At 53.6% G+C, this 19,416-nt stretch overlaps 1 protein-coding gene across 2 annotated transcripts; it reads left to right on the top strand.

Annotated features, from left to right (window-relative positions):
- The first annotated feature begins 330 nt into the window (after nt 1-330).
- GAPDHS (glyceraldehyde-3-phosphate dehydrogenase, spermatogenic) lies at nt 331-18,246 on the top strand. Of its 2 annotated transcripts, XM_044991272.1 has the most exons (12): nt 378-414; nt 6,989-7,092; nt 9,533-9,646; nt 10,386-10,482; nt 12,326-12,432; nt 14,014-14,104; nt 14,404-14,522; nt 15,015-15,096; nt 15,209-15,360; nt 15,742-15,904; nt 17,101-17,198; nt 17,847-18,246. In XM_044991272.1, the coding sequence occupies exons 2-12, from the start codon at nt 7,022-7,024 to the stop codon at nt 17,917-17,919; spliced, it is 1,167 nt and encodes a 388-aa protein (XP_044847207.1). In that variant the 5' UTR covers nt 378-414; nt 6,989-7,021; the 3' UTR covers nt 17,920-18,246. The 2 variants fall into 2 exon arrangements, with proteins under 2 accessions (XP_044847208.1, XP_044847207.1); XM_044991273.1 differs by lacking the exon at nt 6,989-7,092 and having other exon boundaries at nt 331-414.
- Nucleotides 18,247-19,416: the final 1,170 nt, after the last annotated feature.

The raw sequence follows: 19,416 nt of genomic DNA, 5'->3' as shown, positions 1-19,416 counted from the left end.
GCGAGCAGGTGTTCAGCCAGAGGATGCTCAGGGCAGACGGATCTGCACATGCGCATGAAAACGGGAGTGGGAGGGGCGGGGTGGATGATCCTGGAGGAGGCGTGTGCCGCGGCGGTTGGTAACCGCCAGCGCGCCTCGCGACCACGCCATGGCGCTTGCGCAGTAGAGGCCGCAAGCTTTTTCTCCGTCCCCTCCCGCCCGCTTTCCATCGCGACGGTTTGACCTGCACGCGCTGTGCGGTTACTAAGGCGCGCGCTGGTCGGAAGAGTGGGGCGGGGACAGCGCGCGCCAGCGAGTGCTGGGCGTGGCTAGGCGGTGAGAGAGGCGTGGCAAGGGAGGGGCGGGGGAGTATATAAACGGGCGTTTGAGTGGCTGCTCCTTTCATTCGACGCCATCCAGACACCAGAGCTCCTGGTATGTGATGCGGGGCGCAGCAGGTGACGGGGAGGGGAGGGTTCCGGGGGGCTGGATATAGGGTGTGTGGGGATGAGTTTGGCGTGTGGGGGATGGAGAAGGGGGGCTGGGTGTGTAATGGGAAGATGGGGATGGGTTGGGGGGCTGGATATGGGGGATGTGGGGGATGGGGTGGGGGGCATGGATATGGGGGGATGGGTGTGTAATGGGAGGATGGCTATGGGGTGGGGGGGCTTGGAAGTAGGATGCTCCTAGTGGGGGATGCAGCCGGGGATAGATTTGGGGTGTGTGGGGGGGGGGGAGAAGGGGATGGATGTGGGGGGCTGGATATGGGGGATGTGGGGGAGATGCTAGATATGGGGGGGTGGGGTTTGGAAGTAGGGTGCTCCTGGTGGGGGAGAAGCTGTGGGGGATGCAGCAGGGGATAGATTTGGGGTGAGGGTGGTTGGCTCTGGGGTGGGAGGATTGGATGTGAGCTGGGTGGGGGGATGGGGAGCTGTGAGTGAGTGGTTGTGTAAGTGTGTGTGGCTGTGGTGATGGGCAGAGCGGGCTAGGGGAGTGGGGGGGCTGTGGTGAACAGCAGGGCTTTGGGGCTGGATTTGGAGTGGTTGATGGCTGCATGGGGTGGAGAGCTGGGGGTTCTGTGGGGTGATGTGGAGAGGGGCCAGGAGGAGGTCTGAGGGGCAGCATGTAGAGGAGTTGGGTGGGAGGGGTTAGTGGCAGAACTGGAGGGGCTGTGGGGCAGGGACTGCAGCTGTGGGGAGCTGCAGATGGAGAGGAGGCTGGGGGCATAGCTTGAGGCACTGTATGTGCAGGGAGTTGTGAGGAGGGGATGTCATGTCAGAGGGTAGGATGAGAGTGGAACAAGCATCTAGGGTGAAGTGTAAATGGGAGAGGGCCCAGGGGTGTATAGGGAACCCCCACCACCCCAGTTCCCGATCTGGTAAGGGAGGGATGCAGCTCTGAGGTGGGAGGAATCCGGGTGCCCTGGGGTGGGGAGGGGGGTGCAGGGATCTGCTTGGGGAGCAGTTCCATGTGTTTGGGGCAGCTTGAGGGGGTGATGTCTGCAAAGGGGGGTGGGATGGAGGGGAGGGTGATGATGCAAACTGTGACCTGGTGGTGCCCTTGCACCATGGATCTCTCTAGAAACATGGCAACAGCAGGGAAACTCCAGTCAGACTCTGCATCGCCTCCCCTCCCCCTCCAGGCAGGGCCAGGCCGCAGGAGGCTTTACCTTCTAGTCACCCCCTGCAGTCATGCAAGAAATGAGCCCATCCTTCTGTGGGGGGATGGGCAGCTGCATTCCTCTTCCTTTGGACCACCCATGGCCTCCCCATGTGGGAGACCTTCAATGGGCAGCATCTCCCTGCTGATCAGGTCAAGTGGGTTCCGTGCTGCTTAATTAAATAGAATCCACCCTAAATAGACTAAACCCTGGGGGGGGCCGCAGCTGCGTCTCCTGTTTTGAGGCCTTGTCCCTCCAAGCCTCATATATGCTGGATTGGAGCTGGCTTAGACCCCCTGCCCCTCCAACCCAGCCCAGAATACCTCCAGGGAATTGGCCTTGCTGCTTGGCCCTCTGCTCTCCTTCCTGTGCCCTGCCCCCTCTGATACGGGAAGCGTTTAATTGCTAGCATGCTTGTCCTTCCAGTTGCACCCCTTAGACAGACAGCGGGTGCTGAAAATCCCCTGATCCTGGAGGGATTTAAACCGCTTCCTTCCGGACTGTTGTACTTCCAGTGAGATTATATTGTTCCCTTTCCTCCATGTGAGCTAGGTGGGGGTAGCAGTTGCACAGGCAGGAGATGGCACGCTCCCCACAGCAAAATTGTGCCTCTCTCGGAGAACAGACTGCAATATTACTGCCCACCCTCTGCTGTATTGCACCACTACCGATGTCATATGCCCCTCCCCTCTGCAGAAGAGGCGGTCTCTCCCTATTAATTCATGTATGGCATCTAGCTTAAAATCCACCACTGGTGGGAGGGCGAGACACGGCTGTCTGTAATCCTGCTCAAGACTGACCGTTACAATGCTGATCTGTCGCAACCTAGTGTAGACAGTGGGGAGAGAGTTGTGCTCTATCCACTAGGTCCTGCTACTTTGGGCAAATCACTTCCCCTCTTTACCCCCCCCCCCCATTTCACAGATGGGGAAACTGAGGCAATTTCTGTAAAGTGCTTTGAGATCTACACTTGTATTACCTAGCACTTCTCATCAGTACATCAGGCCCCAGAGACCCAAGTACATTTATAGCTCCTCTCCAGGGAGGCACTCTTGCCTCTACCAGCACCTGCAGCCAGCAAGCTGTTCTCTCTCCTGCCTCCTCCTTTCAGAAGAAAAAGGGGTGTGCATACAGAGCATATTTGTGACCCTCGGCCATGGTGCTGAGCGAGTATCTAAACTGAGCAGATTTCCTGTTTTTGATTGCTGGAAGTCTGCCGGAGGTGAAACTGGATGCGTCCTCTGGCGTGGGAAAGCAGACACCAGCTTTTGTGCTTGAGGAAACCTAGCGATCAGAACAAGTACCAAGGCGGGCAGGGCCGCCCAGAGGATTCCGGGGGCCTGGGGTCTTTGGCGGCGGGGGGCCCTTCTGTTCCGGGACCTGCCGCCGAAGTGCCCCAAAGACCCGCGGCGGGGCCTCCCGCCGCCGAATTACCGCCAAAGCGGGACCTGCTGCCAAAGTGCAGCCTGGTCTTCGGCGGTAATTCGGCTGTGGGGGGCCCCCACCACGGGTCTTCGGGGCACTTCGGCGGCGGGTCCCTGAACGGAAGGGCCCCCCGCCGGCGAATTACCGCCGAAGACCGAGCTGAACTTTGGTGGCGGGTCCAGGTTTGGCGGTAATTCGCCAGTGGGGGGGTCCTTCCGCCCCGGAGCGGAAGGACCCTCTGCCGTGAAGACCGGGAGCGGAAGAAGCTCCTGGGCCCGGCCCTGCAAGAGTTTTCCGGGCCCCCCGGAGCGAGTGAAGGACCCGCTCCAGGGGCTCCGAAAAACTCTCGTGGGGGCCCCTGTGGGGCCTGGGGCAAATTGCCCCTTTTGGCGGCCCTGAAGGTGGGTGCCAGTTGTCTTACAGAGGCAACACGGTCTAGTGGTGGAAGCAGAGGGAGTTGGGTGGCTTGTGTTCTATTCTGCTACTGACTCTTCCAAGGTCATTTCATCTCCCCAGCTCACCACATTTATAATGATGCTTGTGAAGTCTCTGAGGTTTGACGCCGGTTATCCGTGCCTGAGCGAAGACGGCAGCGTCTGTGGCGTGTGCCTAATGCGTTCTCGTCTGGTTTTGGCGTTCCTCGTCCTGACCTCTCAATGTCACTGCGGTAGAATGCCTGCAGTGGGGTGGAAGAGGCCACATTCTTCTCCCTTCTCTTCTGCCCCCCCCCGCCCCCCTCACGGCCAGTACAGACTGGCCAGCTTATCTTGAATCGATATCCGGAGGAGTTGGAGACTGTCGAGTGCTGAAGCAACAGGATGACTCAGTCGTATGCCATTAGTTCTGTTAAAACCTTCGCTGGGCTGGTGCAGATTATCTGCCTTTAAGATCCCTTGTATTCCTTTAGGGCCTTTGTGCGTAGGCCCTAAAGCTACGTATTCCCCGTGCAGTTGGGGGCAACTGGGAAAGGGACCGTGGTGATGGACACCTAGCACAAGGGGGTCCTACTCCCTGAGGAGTCCTAGTTGCTATGGTAATACAAATGTCTGATGGATAATCAGAGCGTGCAAGGATATAGATGGGGGTCACATGAGTCGTGCCAAAACGGAGACCCGCCATTTATGTGGCAAGCGTAGCTTTGCAGTGACGCTGCAGAAATGAGCGATCCAGTCCTCTTGCCTCTAGAACAGCACGTCCTCTGCACCTTCTCTTCCTTGGGCAGCACAGCCATATTAGCTGGCCCTTCCTGCCGCACTTAGCCCTTGTCTACACTAGGGAACTTACAGCGGCACAACTGTACTGGTACAGCTGTGCCCCTGTAAGATCACTTGTGTAGCTGCTTTATGCTGACAGGAGAGCTCTCTCCTGTTGACATGATAAAACCACTTAAATGAGAAGCTCTCCCACCAACCTAGCACTGTGCACCCAAGTTTTGCTGGCATGAGCACTCGTGTTGCTCAGAGGGGTGGTTTTTTCACACTCCTGAGCAACATAATGTTTTGCCAAATAAGCAAAACAAGTGATCATGTAGCCATGGTCTTAAATTTCAGGACTAGTAGCTATGGAGTGAGAGAGCTGGCCATGGTCCCTTTGCTGGGAATGGAAGCGACGCTTGGTGGAAGCGGGGTGTTGGGAGCTGATCCTCACTCCGTGCTCTGCTGCAGACTCCATCTTGCAGAGCTGGCCATCTTGAAGCGAAATGCCACCTGCTGCCTCTAGCAGCTGCTGCCTCGATATTTTATTTTACAGCCTCCTGGATTCTGATTTGGGGGGGGGGGGTTGAATTCTTACAATAAATCCCACCCCAGCTTTGCAATCAGAGGTCTGCAGTGCTGAGTGCACACTCACAGGTGGCTTAATTCTTTGGTGGTGGCTGGATATTAGCGCCCCATCAGGGCTCAAGCCAAACCCTCTGCCTGCCTGCATTGATCTGCTGCATCTGTGGTTAGCTGTCCGCCTTGTTTGGTTTCAAAAACTAGTCCATCAGATGGCTTGCCTGTGAGATTTCTGAGTGTTTATCTTAGCGCTGCAGGCCCCAGTCCCTACTGTGATTTTTGTGGGGCAGAGGGTTGGCAGCATGTAAGACCTAGACAGAGCCTTTAGTGGTTTGGCTAGATGCTGGGGGGGAGGGATAGCTCAGTGGTTTGAGCATTGGCCTGCTAAGCCCAGGGTTGTGAGTTCAATCCTTGAGGGGGCCATTTAGGGAACTGGGATAAAAATGTGCCTGGGCATTGGTCCTGCTTTGAGCAGGGGGTTGGACTAGATACCTCCTGATGTCCCCTCCAAACCCTGCATTTCTATGACTGTATTCAGTCAGTGCTAGTGATTTCTGCCTTAGTTTCTTGGTATGTGACTTAATTGAGATCTGGGGGGAGTCTGAGACTGTCTGGTTCTGAAGCGACAGGATGACTCAGTCATATGCTGATAGCTCTGTTAAAACCTAGAGTCCAGTTAAAATGCAGCATTCACCCACTCTTGTACAGATAGGGAAACTGAGGCACAGACATGGTGTGACCTTGGACAGGGTCATGCCCACTGGTACCAGAACCTGGGAACCCTGATTTCCAATCCAGTGCACTAACCCTTGTCTCACTGCTTCTGTATCTGAGGGAGGCCTGGATAAAAGGCTGTCGAACCGAGGGGTTGCGGATGTGAGCTACTCAGATTGCTTGCTAAGAGCACTGGTCCCTGAAATGAAGTGGCCTTTGATGCATGAATCACTTGCTGTTCTGTGTGTGTTGTTCGTTTTTGAGGGACAGACTCCAGAGGGATTTCTTAGCTCTCAAAAGGCTCAGGCTCAGTGTAAACACAAAGCAGAGTGCTCTCTTCTTCCCCAGCGGGGCCTCATGCCAGATTCACCTTTGCCATTTGACCTTGTAACTGATGTCGTGGAGCGGGGCCTCTGGGAATCTTCTGGCTGATGCTATATTCTGCTGGTTCAGAGGCAAGATGATGGCTGGCAGCATCATACCAGGATTTATAGCTGATGGAAGCAGAGGGCTGTGTAAATGGGCCTAGCAAAGTACTTGTGCTATCAGGGGCTTGGTGTGCTGTGTATTTCCACTACTTTAGTAGGCCTCATTCTGATACACCTGCCTAGTGAATGACCTGGCTGCTGGGCTTCCACTCGTATTGCTCTGGGTCATGAAAGCGCATTCCCCTAGCACAATTGACATGGCGGCATCTGAGTCTGCAGGGAGCCTGAAACAATAGCGGGGCAGTGCAGGGGTAATGTCCCGTGCATCTGTGTTGCACTAACTCTGAAACCTGCTCTGGGAAGGTCCTAGCTGGCTCATCCTGTCAGAGTGCTGGGAGGGGGTGGGGACTCATTGCTGCTACCCCATCATGGATTGGGTTGGGGTCTGCAGAAAGGCCTTCTTCCCCCCAAATCCTCTCCTCAGTTGGAGGGGCTGAGACCTCCCTCAAGGATGCCCCTGACCTGCCTGAGGCCAGGGAACAGCGGGAAGGACTTGAGCCCTGAATTGTCTTAGAGGTGAAATTGACTTGATTAGGGTCAATTACGGGCATTCTAGATCTACTCCTGCACTCAGCCCACAAGCCCTTCCCCTGCCTAGCCTCTGCTGGGCTGACTTTGCCCTGACAAAACAGAGGCCTCCCCTGAAATCGTGGAATGTAAGGCCCAGTAGCCCGTCTCTGGACGCTCCATCTGAATGTGCTTCATGCACATAAGCACGTGAGTAGCTGTTGCAGGAGATGGGCCCATGTGCTGTGCAGGGTCAGAGCTGGTGACCCCATGATGGGACTAAATCAATGTCAAAGGAACTGAAATTAAGGACGACTTCTCTGTCTGGGTCCTTTCTCTAAAAGACCCGCACTAACTGTTAGAGCAACATAGAGCTCAGTAGAGTCAATGATTACATTAAAGCTCAGTTTTAAAAAGTGTCTTGAACTCGCTGTTTTCAGTATCTCCAGTCAGTAGCTAGGGCAGCCAGCAAAATGCTGCAGCGTTGTAACTCCCCGTTGAGCCAGGAGTCAGTTGGATCATCTGTTAGTGTCAAAGTTTTCAGGTAAGCTCTGATTTAAGTGAATCTTAGGGGGAACTTAAGTACACGTGGGCCTTACTCTGGCCTATATTTCTGGGGACTTGCTCGCCTTTACAGCTGTGTGTAGTGATAAGCAAATAACTGCGGGCTTCCCTTTTAAACTAAGATTTGATCCTCCTTAGTAAGAGCAGATAGTGACCTTCAAAATGCAGAGCAGATAGTGATCTCTGCACGTCAATCTCTCAAACAACTTGATCCCAGGAGATCAGATCCCAGGGTAAATTTGCAGGGCTATTTGGTAGATGATATTCTATGTATTCTGGTAGCATCTAAGCCCTTGAAGCATGGGCCTCGGTCTCTGTCCCAATCTGGGTATGTCTACACAGCACTCAGAGGTGTGACTGTAGCACGTACAGCATTAATAGGGCTCCACCAAATTCATGGTCCATTTTGGTCAGTTTCATAGTATAGGATTTAAAAGTCATAAATTTAATGATTTTAGCTATTTAAATCTGAAATTTCACAGTTCTAATTGTAGGGATCCTGACCCAAAAAGGAGCTATTGGGGGGGCGGGGGGGGGGCAGGGTGGTGTCACAAGGTTATTGTAGAGGGGGTTGTGCTGCCCTTACTTCTGCACTGCTGCCTGCAGAGCTGGGCCCTCAGTCAGCAACCACCAGTCTCCGGCTGCCCAGCTCTGCAGGCAGCAGCACTGAAGTAAGGGTGGCATGGTGTGGTATTGCCACCCTTCTGTGCTGCTGCTGGCAGGGTGCTGCCTTCAGACCTGGGCACCTGGCCAAGAGCCACTGCTCTCTGGCTGCCTAACTCTGAAGGCAGCGCAGAAGTAAGGGTGGCAATACAACAGCCCACCCCCGCAATTCCCTTTTGGGTCAGGACTCCCAATTCTAGACACGCTGGTCTTCCCCGTGAAATCCCTATAGTATAGGGCAAAAGCGCACAAGACCAGATTTCACAGGGGGGAGAGCAGATTTCATGGTCTGTGACGTGTTTTTCATGGCTGTGAATTTGGTAGGGCCCTAAGCATTGATCTAGCCAGCTGGAATAACAGCAGTGAAACCTCAGCATGAGCTGGGATCCTGTGTATGGACTGGAGTGGCTAGTCTGTGCTGCGTCAGCTTTGCAGCTGCTGTTCATCACGCTAGCTAGATCAGGTAGGCCTGCGCATGCTGCTGTCTCACCTCTGATGCAGTGTAGCCATAGCCAAAGTAAAGGAAGCTTCTTCTGTCTAATGCAACAGACTCCTCCACTGGGGCTTTGTTAAAAACAGTCGTCATAGAATCCAGCTCATGCTTCCCTAGCTGTACCTGTAGGCTGACTAGTGTAACTTTACCTTACTGGGGCAGGCTGATAGCCAGGACTGATAGACACAACGGAGGCAGCATCTTGAATACAATGTCACTTTATTTATAGTCCTGTGCCTCATTGTGGATTCATCGACAGGGAGCTGTTCTGCAGAAGCTATTCTGGATTATCTCTCTGAAACTACTCTGGGATTGGCTCCCTGGGGGGCCACTTCCCGGAATAGCTCCCAGGCTTTAAATTCACACCCTACCTTATTCTGAAACCGCTACCCCTGTCTGGACAAGCCTCAAGACTCCTGCTCAATATGCAGTCGCCCCTGGAAAGCAAATGGTGCTAGTGTGTGAGGAATGGGATAGATCAGATTGAATTTTGTTGAAACCAAGGTCTTCAGGGCACACAGATTGCTGCTCTTACGGTGCATAGCACAATGGGGCCTTGTTTTTGGATCAGCCCAAGGCACTACAGTAAAACACTTGTTTGTGTAGCACGATTGTTTGGGTGCCCTTGACTGGATCACTCGGATCTCAAAGGTTAGAGCAGAAATAGAGGGACCACGAGATGGGTAATGAAAGGATTGGGACTGTCCCTTTCCGGAATGGGAAAGAGACTGGACTGGGTGCTGCTATTCACCTTCTCCCCTGTGCAAACAAGGGGTGGGATGGGCAGCACACTTAGAACTGATCAGATGGTTTTGTTCCATGCTTCTGGCTTGCGGAACTCGATGCCACAAGAGGTCACTTTGACCAAGAGCTGAGTGGGATTCAGGAAGGGCGTAGAATAGCCAGAGTTCAGAGGGTTTCTTAAAATAGGATTTTGGAAGGGATGTAACCCTCAGATTTCAGGGCATAAGCCTCGACCTCTAAAGGAGGTCAGGAAGACACTTCCTACCATGGGCAGGCTATTCCATCACCGCCCTCGAGGGGGCCTTTCTTGCACCTTCCTCTAATGAAATTAGGACAGGCCATGGGGGGAGCTGGGATAGTGGTCTGGATGGACCCACTGGACTGACGTAGTTGGGCAAATCCCATGTTCCCACTTGCTGTAAAGGAGCTGTGGTTTTCCCTTGCAAAAAGGCCTGTCTGCTGGTATCTTTATACTGGCGTCTGCCCCAGTCTCTGCTCTGATTCCTCCTTTTCCTTCCAGACTTGAGGTCTCCCAGTCCCAAAAACCGTCCGTACCGGAGAAAGTTGAGGAACCGGCTCCGGTAGAGAAACCAGTAGAACCAGTCATGTCTGAGCTCACTGTTGGGATTAACGGGTAAGGCCCCAAACTCCCTCTTATGCTGCCCAGAGGGCAGGACTTGTAGCCCTCTACCATGGCACAGGTGGGGCCGCCCAGTGCAGCAGGAGTGGGAAGTTCTGCTGTGTGTCGTAAGAAGTGCTGGCCGTAACAGGCAGCTATGGTAAAATCAACCTTGCGGTGCTTCCACTCATTTTGCAAGTCACTCGGAGGCACCCTGCATTCAAAGTGGTACCTGGCTCTCTGCCCCTTTGGTGTCAGCAGACCCACTTACTGGCAGCCATCTTAATTTCAGGGAAGAGCCTGGCTCATTCACAGCAGTAGTGGTGTTGAATGAATGACTGAGCCCAACAATGCAGTTCTTGCCTTCTTAGCCAGAGGTGACATCAGGGGTCACCAGGCTGTCATCTTGAAGCACTTCAATCCGGCAGCTGCAGCGGAGTTATGTCGGGGAATTCATGGAGGAACTTGTTCCAAGGTGGTTAGGGCGGCTGGCTTGTGCTACTACCAGATCAGAACTAGGGGGCACCACTAGAATGCAAAGCTAAGGGGGTAGCTTAATGTCCTAGTGATTGGACAGTCATGGGGAAGCCCTGCTGACTGAGCTCCCATTGGCTGTGCTGCAAGTACGTGGGGGAGCTCTTAATGGCTAAGGAAGCTCAAAAGCCGGCATGGAAGAGACGTCCCTTCATGACTAGCTCCCTGGATGGGACTATGGCTACGGGACTCTATCTAACTACTAACATTCCTGTTCCAGATTTGGCCGTATCGGGCGTCTGGTCCTCCGAGCCTGCCTGGAGAAGGGACTCAAAGTGGTGGCCATCAATGACCCCTTCATTGACCTCAACTACATGGTAACTTTACCGCCCCTCAATCCAATGGCTAAACTGTCCTGCCTACGACATTCTTCTGCATGTCTCAGAAGCTCAGACTCCCATAGTTAGTTCTCAGTGTCCCTGGACGATCTCCAACCTCAACCCTATGTAGATAGTGATTGCGGCGTGGTGGGATGGGCCAGCTGGCACATCAGCGTGTGACGGGAGCTGAGGACTGAGGGGCCTTGTTCAGCCTGTATCTGGCTTCCCTGAAGTGCAGCCTGGAACTGGGGTACTGCCGAGCCCTCTGACATACCAATCTGGGTCCCCTCTCACACTGCGGCTGTAACTAGCTGCAGATCTTTCCCAGTCCTGCGCTCTCACAAACATCTACACAGGTATTGGACACCCAGATTCAGTTACCTGAAAGTTCACAAGTGGCTGAGAAGCAAACAGTAGAGGCTCCAGCCAGCTTCCCCCAGCGTCACAGTCTAGGACCCCAGAGCTGTACTGTCTTGGCCTAGTCAGAAGCCTGACCGGTATAAGTTTATTACCCGTCTGCCCCGCTCTCAATGTGGAGAGGACAATGCACCATTTTTGTTCACGAGCGGATTCCCCAAACACTTCTAAAACAGTGTTTTTTGCTAGGTAAAAAATATAAAGCCGATTTAAAAGATTTTAAGTGATTTAAGTGAGCGTACAGATCAAAGCAGATGACCTACAAAATAAAACAAAAACGCAATCTAAAATTTATAAACTAGATAGGATTTGAATCAAGGAGTCTCCCCCTGTTAGCTAGTACAAGCAGGTTACAGCTTTTGCTTACGCGGGCTCAAATTATTCTCTCCTGCTTGGGATCCCCTTCCCCAGTTCAGTCTTGGTTCCTCTGGTGTTTTCAGGTGTTGTGTTGTAGGGGAAGCCAGGCCAAGTGGTGGTGTCACTTTCCCACTTTTATAGCTTCTTCCAGTTTGCTAGAAAGATCTTTGCACATGATGTGGGGGTCTGCCCCACCCAAGCATCCTCCAATGCCCTCTGGGAAGCCTCAGTTGTAAACAATTCCGGAGATAGTCCCTGGGCATGTGGATTCCCTTTAATGGGGCCGTTAGCACTGTCTAGCTTCTTCATTGTTGTACCTGAAAGCCTCTGTGTGGGTGCTTCCAGCTTCACAACAGAGCAGGACTTCACAGCTCCCCATGCAGTGACAGCACATCCAATCCAACAGGGTATTAATGTTCAACAGATCCAGCCTTTTACACTGATACTTCACAAGGCAGATTTTGTACAAAACATGCCATAATTATATCCCCATATAGTAAATATGGGGTGCACATTGTCTCACAGCCATGGCCAACTTTCCTCTGAGCTGCCTCACCTGGGACTTGATCCTTGCGTTCCAGTCCAAGCCAGCTCCCATTGTTGAGAAGCTGGCTGGGAGACTTGGGTTTTTCTCTTGGCCTTACGTATACAGCAGCTGCTGGTTGCGAAGGAGCCGTTGCATCTCTGATGCCCAGCTTTGTCTAGGACCCATCCTGCAGTCACTGTTGGGTTTGATTGCTCAGTGCTAGGACTCTGAAGGCACCATACCCCTTAGCTTTCAGGGAGCTCGGCTCTTCTGCTCTCTGTGCTGATGCACCCTCATTCGGTGTCCTCCTCTGGATCTACTTGGAGGATAGTCTTCATGCTGGCTGCTCTACCGCACAGCCAGAGGTTTGCTGCTGATCAGTCCCCCCTCTTGAAGAGAACTGGTCACCGGCGTAACCTTTTGCAGTTGATGGAAGTGGAGTTGATCAGTTAGGGAGACTCCCCTGCTGAATGACAGCAGTTGCCTCGGGTAACTCCACCAAGGCTTGGGCTGCTAGGCTCACACGTTCTCACCTCTCAGGTGTACATGTTCAAGTATGACTCCACTCACGGGCGCTACAGTGGCGAGGTGAAGGCTGAAGATGGCAAGCTGGTGGTGGATGGCAGTGAGATCTCAGTGTTCCAGTGGTGAGTAGGGGGAGCTGAATGGACCTATCCTCCATGACCCATCAATGGTTGTAAGCCAGCATGCGTGGGGATGGTGTCCCTAGCCTCTACTTGCCAGAAGCTGGGAATGGGCGGCAGGATGGGTCACTTGATTACCTGTTCTGTTCATTCCTGGCATTGGCCACTGTCAAAAGACAGGATACTGGGCTAGATGGACCTTTGGTCTGACCCAGTCTGGCCGTTCTTATGTAGTACAGGGTGGGGGCTAGAACCTGGCAACTCATCACTGGCATAGTGCTTGGGATCTTGCAGCTAAGCAGGGCCAGTCTGCTCGACACTGGGAGGGGAGACCTCTGAGCCAGGTGCATGGTGCTGCAGGATGTGAGGGTCCTTCGACAGTGGATCAGTGCTAATGGTTGCCAAATGGCTGGAGGGCTGTCTTCTGTTGGCTAGCTGGGAAAACGGAGCATTGAGTCCTGAGAGCCTTTCTGCACTATGGTGGCATCACTCCAGCGTTCTGATGGTTAGGCTAAAACTCCTTTACTACAGCCAGCTGAAACTGGGTGAACTTCCTGTACATAGTCTAGGACAGGAAGCTAGCATTGGCATTAAATCAGCTGCCATGTGCCACTTCAGAGGTGGTAGAATTGCACTGTACAGTCAGCAACTCCTGTACACTGCATCGTTCAGCAGTGTCTAGAGAAATAACTGCTTTCCTATATAGCGTGTCCAACTACGAGACTCGTACCAGTCTAGCAGAGCCCAGATGTCCTATCTGCTCCTGCATCACTAGAGCTGCCTGCTTCACTTCAAGATGGGAATCTGTAGTGTAAAGGAGACACCTCCCCTGACTCTGAAGCCCGTCAGGTTGAGCTGAGAGCACGGCTAGCTGGAAATGTCCGTCGGGTTTCATGCCAAATCAGAAGTGATTGGTCTCAGTACAGGGTGAAATTCTCTGGCCTGTTATACAGACCAGACTAGATGAGAAGTCCCTTCTGAGAATCCAGCTCAATTCAGGAGATGAGCCTAGCATCTAGAGGGTAAGATCCAGGGGTCTGGACCCCTGAAGGATCATGCTAGTGCGAATGAAGGGATGGGGCTTGGACCTGACCGAGCTATGCAGTGATCTCTAGGTACTTGTGTGCAGCCCATCGTTGTGGTGTCTGCCGCCCAAGTACTAATAGGCTTTTCTTCCCAGCCCCCTGTGAGCAAGGGGAAAGGACAGATTTACAGGTTGGGGGAAACTGAGGCACAGATCTGAGCAGCCACACACTAGGGGGTCTGGTGGAGCTGGCAGTTGAACCTAGATCTCAAGAGTATCTGTCCAGTGCCTTGAAACCAGAAGACCAGCCTTTCTCCAGATTGCTGATGAGTCTCCACTCAGCTGTATCTCTGTCACCCTAGAAATGACAGATCTTCAAAGGAAGAGTTGGGTGCCAAGGGGCTGGTGTATCGAGGTCCTTGGAGGCTGGGGGTCCCACACCACTCCCTTAAGCTGTATGGAATTGGGACTGAGTTCTCATCTGGGCTTGAACATGTGCATTGACCTCCTGGAAGTAGCCGGCCCTTGGGGCAGTAACCCTGGTCTGCTGTCTCTTACAGCATGAAGCCCAGTGAGATTCCCTGGGGTGACGCAGGAGCTCTCTACGTTGTAGAGTCCACCGGAGTCTTCCTCAGCATTGACAAAGCTTCGGTGAGTGTCTTAGTTCCTGCACCAAGCTAGGTAGCTCAGAGCCCATGGCTGACTGGCATGTGGGGCTCAGACACCTGCTTGTCCTCCTTGACTGGGAATTAACAAGCTGAGCCACTACAGGGCTAGGACAGCCTGGCTGTGCCTGGGATGCCATTCTCCTGGGCAGCCTTCATCCAAGACCTTGGTGTGATGGAGTCTTCCATCAACACCTAGGTCTGCTAGTGCCTAACTCCTCCAGATGAGGTTGGCCTGACCTTCTGCATAGCAGGATCCCCCGTGATTAGCCTCCTCTTCCACAGGCCCATATACAAGGTGGAGCCAAGCGAGTGGTAGTGAGTGCCCCCTCCCCCGATGCTCCCATGTTCGTCATGGGTGTCAACGAGGACAAGTACGACCCATCCAGCATGACAATCGTCAGGTAAGACCTGCTTCCCCCCCATCATGTGTGGCGGGGAGTTGGACAATAGGATGGGACGGCTTTCTGAGTTGCTCCTCAGACTGGCTTGGAGTGATCTCCTGAGTTTGGCTTGTCCATGGCCAAGGAGAGATGAGGGTATGGATCTGCCCTTTGGGATTGGAGGGATGTTTGAGAGCCTCCATTTTGGGGACATGTGCCTGAGGAAAGGGCCCAAGACAAGAATTTAGCGACTTGTGCTATACAGTTGGGAAGCAAGAGGCCTATAGACAGCTCGTGCTGGAAGATTGTCCCCTCAAGAGGAGGGCAGGTGAGCTTCCACCTTGATGTGTGAGCAAAGACTATCCTAATCAGCATGGTTTCTATTGTCTCCCTTACACCAGGGAGAAATGGGGGTGGTGGTGGGAATGGGAACTCAACTAGGCAGGCTACTGGCACTCCTTCAGTAGCAGGTGTTTGCTAGACATCAGTCTGACTCCTTCCCTCCCCATATAGCAATGCCTCCTGCACCACCAACTGCCTGGCGCCTCTGGCCAAGGTGATCCATGACAACTTTGGCATTGTGGAAGGACTCATGGTAAGTCTTCTGTGTGCTGTTGACCCCCAGCCGCTCGCCTGTGTGCAGGAACAGGTGACTGTCTCTCTAGCTTCTACCAGCTCATAACCATGCTTCTCCTCTCGACCTTCAGACCACAGTGCATGCCTACACTGCCACACAGAAAACCGTGGATGGTCCCTCTGCCAAGGCCTGGCGTGACGGAAGGGGTGCCCACCAGAACATCATCCCAGCATCCACTGGTGCTGCCAAAGCAGTTGGCAAGGTCATCCCAGAGCTGAACGGGTACGGGCCATGTCTCAGTGAGCAGGCAGCAGGAGAAGTCTTTGGCCTAGGCCTCCCTGTAGCAATCCTGCCCCAGGTGGCTGGGTGACGTCCCACAGGCCAGATGGTGGCTGGGAGAGAAACTCTGGCTCCTAGAGGTGGCCATGGTGATGGGCAAACCACATCTGTTTAGAAGCTTGTACCATTCATGGTGGCTGACGTGCTAGCAGTGTTGGCTAAGCAAAACCCCAAACACTACATCTCTGTTGGGAGGGTCCGGGGGTCTCCCTTTTGGGGCTCCAATTCCAGAACTGCAGACTGGTCTTCTAGAGCCATCAGTGTCTTGCTCACAGGCTGTCCTTGCTGGTTCTCTCATTGGCTGAACTTCCCTCCTCCTCACAGGAAGCTCACCGGCATGGCATTCCGTGTGCCTGTTTCTGACGTCTCCGTCGTGGACCTAACCTGCCGCCTTGCCAAGCCGGCGACCTATGCTGAAATCAAAGAGGCCATGAAGAAGGCTTCCGAGGGCCCCATGGCTGGGATCCTGGGGTACACAGAAGATGAGGTGAGCAGGGAATGGGCGCAGCCATCTTGAGTGCTGGCAGCAAGGTTGGACTCAGGGTGTGGAGGCCAAAGCAACATGGGTGAGATCTGAGCTGTAACCCATGCCGACCCCTAGGCCTTGCTAGGGGATGCTCTGATGCCAGAAGTGGGGGTGAGTTCTGCTTGCTGAGCTCATTACCCTCCCTCTGCAGATCTGTCAATCCAGGTTCACTTCCTGTCTCAACTGGTGCCCACATGCAGCACATCAGCCAGTTGCCTAGTCTGAAGGGCACTGAAGATGAACCATGCTAATGAAGCAGTGTGATGTTAGCAGGGCTGGCAGAACCTCCTTGGTAGGGAAAACATTGGCCGCAGATGACATCAAGCGTTGCTTCAGGTTGGGTCCCAGTGGAGGGGAGCACGTGACAAATGCCAGCTCTGTATCCACAGAGCTATCTAGGGCCTGCTCATGGGGGCAGCACGCTGGTACGCATTGGCTTGGCGTGTTGCTACTGATTCTTCCGGGCCTTCTGGGGATTTGCCATTCAGTGCTTTAGCTGGCTGCATGGAGGGATCAAGAAGAAATTTTTGGATATAATCTGGGCCTTCTCATTTCCTCTGAAACATCATCTGGGACCCCAGGCTGGTGGGCCAGAGAATCCCTTTTGAATGCCTGGCTGGTGTCTTCACATGCTCAGGGCCAAACTGACTGCATTTGGGGTCAGGAAGGAATCTTCCCCTTCCCCAACCCCATCAAATCAGCAGGGACTTACATTTTTCACCTTCTTCCCCAGCATGGGGCATAGATCATCTGGGCAGGTCTTGTCAATCCAATTCCCTGCCATGGATGGGACCTCAGGCACTGGTGGCATCTCAGTCTCTCCTGTTCTCTGCTGGTGGCATGTAACAGTTGAGTCTCCTGAGGACTGAAATGCTATTGTCTATCTGAAGTCCTTGGGCTGACTATGGGGGTAACGGTGACATTCTGTGGCCTGTGCTATACCAATGGTAAGACTGATTTAATAGTCTAGGCCTTCAGCCTTATTAAATCTTGATGTGCAGCCTATGGTGCAATCAAAGCTGCTTCTGGGGACCTCTGGCCAAGGGAGGCCAGTCTCCGACTGAACTGGCCTGTACACATTCTTCCCGCTCCTGCGTCTCTAACTAAAGCCAAATGCCCCAGTAGCCAATCCTGACGCATGCCCCCCTCACTTGCAGGTGGTCTCTTCTGATTTCATCGGCGACAGTCATTCCTCCATCTTCGACGCTGGAGCTGGGATCTCCCTCAATGATAACTTTGTGAAGCTCATCTCCTGGTAAGGCCTGGCAGAGGGATACTGCACTTGGTCCTAAGCAGAGGGAGGGGTCTGAAAACCAGCCTCTCGAGCATGCTGGACTCCTCCACCCCAGCCTTCTAGGAGTCCAGTGACCACTCTCCAGAGTAGGTCAAGAACCAGTGGGTTTCATCAACTGCATCTTGCTTGCCTGGCATGAGGTGTCTGGGTTCCCCTAGCTGTAGAGTACGCTTGGAGCGCCTTAGCCTAGTCCCATGCACAAAGGGCCCCCATAACCCAGCTGAAGACCTTTGGGTGAACGACTAAATCTGAGGGTCCCAGTCCAGATCTAGTGAGGTCACTGGCCCTGAAGCTAAGCTCCAGGAGAAGAACCGGAGATATGCCAGAGATCACACAGGAAGACTGAGGACAAACCCAGATCTCCTGAGTCCCAGTCAATGCCTTAAGCACAAGGTCCTCTACTACCTCTGCCTTCTTCCAACCATCCTTGATTGGTCCAGAGGCCTATAGTCAGTGGCATGTGGCTGAGGCAATAGGGATGGGAAACCAGGAGCCCCCTAGAGGTCGTGTGGAAACATCCAGTTGGGAGGGTCTCCTTTGTGGTCAGGGTTGTCCACTTGGTATGTGAGGTGGCTGAGAGCTGAACTTGTCCCTCGTCTCTTCCCGTAGGTATGACAACGAATATGGCTACAGTAACCGGGTTGCAGACCTCCTGAGTCACATGTACACCAAGGAGAACTGAGCGCCTGTCCCACTTACATTCCAGGCCATCTGAAGAATCCGCCTCACCCCCCTCTAGACATATTTGGCCACAAGATCCATCTTATCTTAATGCTTCAACCACACGGCCCCAAATGCTGCGCCTCGTCTGTCCCCGTAAACCTTCGTGCGTGTCCATGTGCGTGTGTGACTCCTGCTCTCACAGCGGCCTGCGTGCGCCTAACCAGAAAACTGCACCAACGCCTCCCCGGGGGAAGGAGCCTAGTCCGGGGTTAGTAGTGGTCTCTGGCGGTAGTGTCATTGAGATTTCATAAGTGTTGGAAATAAAAGCCACCTAAAGTTGCGGAAACATGGGTGAAATTGTCCAGATCCTTTATTCCCACCTGGTTCTGAAGCCTGGGCCCGAATGAGATCATGGTTTCAGTGCTAGACTATTTGTGTAGTCCTCAAGGACTGCAAACGTAGAGCAGTAGCACCTCCACTCGGACGGTGCGGTAGTGGCAGGTGCTGCACACACGATCCCTGCCCCAAAGAGCTAAGCCTAAATACATGAGGAGGGGAAATCAAGGCAAGGCCCAGACAGTGCCTTAAGCACAAAGTAGGTCCTGAAGCGGCTCTAACAGGGTCCTGATCTGCAAACCACATAGCTGCAGGTTTTTCATGGGGGCAACCTCTCTAATTGCTTGTTTCTCTGCTGAATGTTTCACCTGTCTGTAGACAACCAGTGGCCCATGGACTGCCACTGAGCACCATCGGCACAAGGTCACCCCCAACCAGGGTTGGGATCTGTATTGACAGCTGCTGTCTGGTCTTGTCTCTGTGCAAGGGGTTGGGTCAAGGGTGTCCTACCATGGTGGGGTGGAGAAATTAAAGCATTGCTGATAGGGCCACCTTCAGGTGCTTCATAATGACTCTCTTCTAGAGCCTGGAGGCCAGCAGTCCCTGCCTCCCCAGCCAGGGCGGGGGCTTGTCCACACCTCATCTCTGAATGGAGCCATTCAGAGCCTTGCCTCATTGCTTGGCACCAGTCGACCAGCTGTTGCAGATTCTCCATAAAGGTCTCCATTATGCCTCACTTGGCATGTCACCATGTTGGCAAAGGGCTGGTCTCACCCGAAGCAGGGTGCTGGGCCTTGGCAGCGGCTGGGCTCCTTGCGCTTGGTATGTGCTTTCCTAGCATGTCCCCTCCGGAGGCTGGGGCACCCACATGCTGAACTGCCAGTGCTTGCCCAGAAAACACCCCCTGCTTCTAAGCTGTTGGGTGTAGCTGAAGCGCTGTTCCAAAGCGTGAATGGGTCAATAGCCAGCCTGCACCCCCTGGATCAGAGCCTGCAGCGCCTCTTGAAAATGGCGGCCCAGACTTCCAACCCTAGAGTCTTGATATCTCTGCCTTTCTTGGCTTCTGCAGAGGAATTCTGTTCTAGCAGCCCCAGCCTCCTGCCAGGACCTCGCTGGGGTAGGTATGTCACAAGCCTAAGAATGGTCCTTCCAGCCCAATCTCCCGTTCTCTGCCAAGGGC

Source organism: Mauremys mutica, chromosome 17 (assembly GCF_020497125.1).
Source record: "Mauremys mutica isolate MM-2020 ecotype Southern chromosome 17, ASM2049712v1, whole genome shotgun sequence".
NCBI classification, from domain to species: Eukaryota; Metazoa; Chordata; order Testudines; family Geoemydidae; genus Mauremys; species Mauremys mutica.
Note: the sequence above shows the minus strand (reverse complement) of the source record. Positions and strands in the feature narration are given on the sequence as shown.

Excerpts from the sequence above, each read along its gene's own strand:
- GAPDHS (XM_044991272.1), top strand. The coding sequence starts at position 7,022 with ATGCTGCAGCGTTGTAACTCCCCGTTGAGCCAGGAGTCAGTTGGATCA. Across the intron at positions 9,647-10,385 it reads CTCACTGTTGGGATTAACGG|ATTTGGCCGTATCGGGCGTC; the intron begins GTAAGGCCCCAA and ends TTCCTGTTCCAG. Across the intron at positions 10,483-12,325 it reads TCATTGACCTCAACTACATG|GTGTACATGTTCAAGTATGA; the intron begins GTAACTTTACCG and ends CTCACCTCTCAG.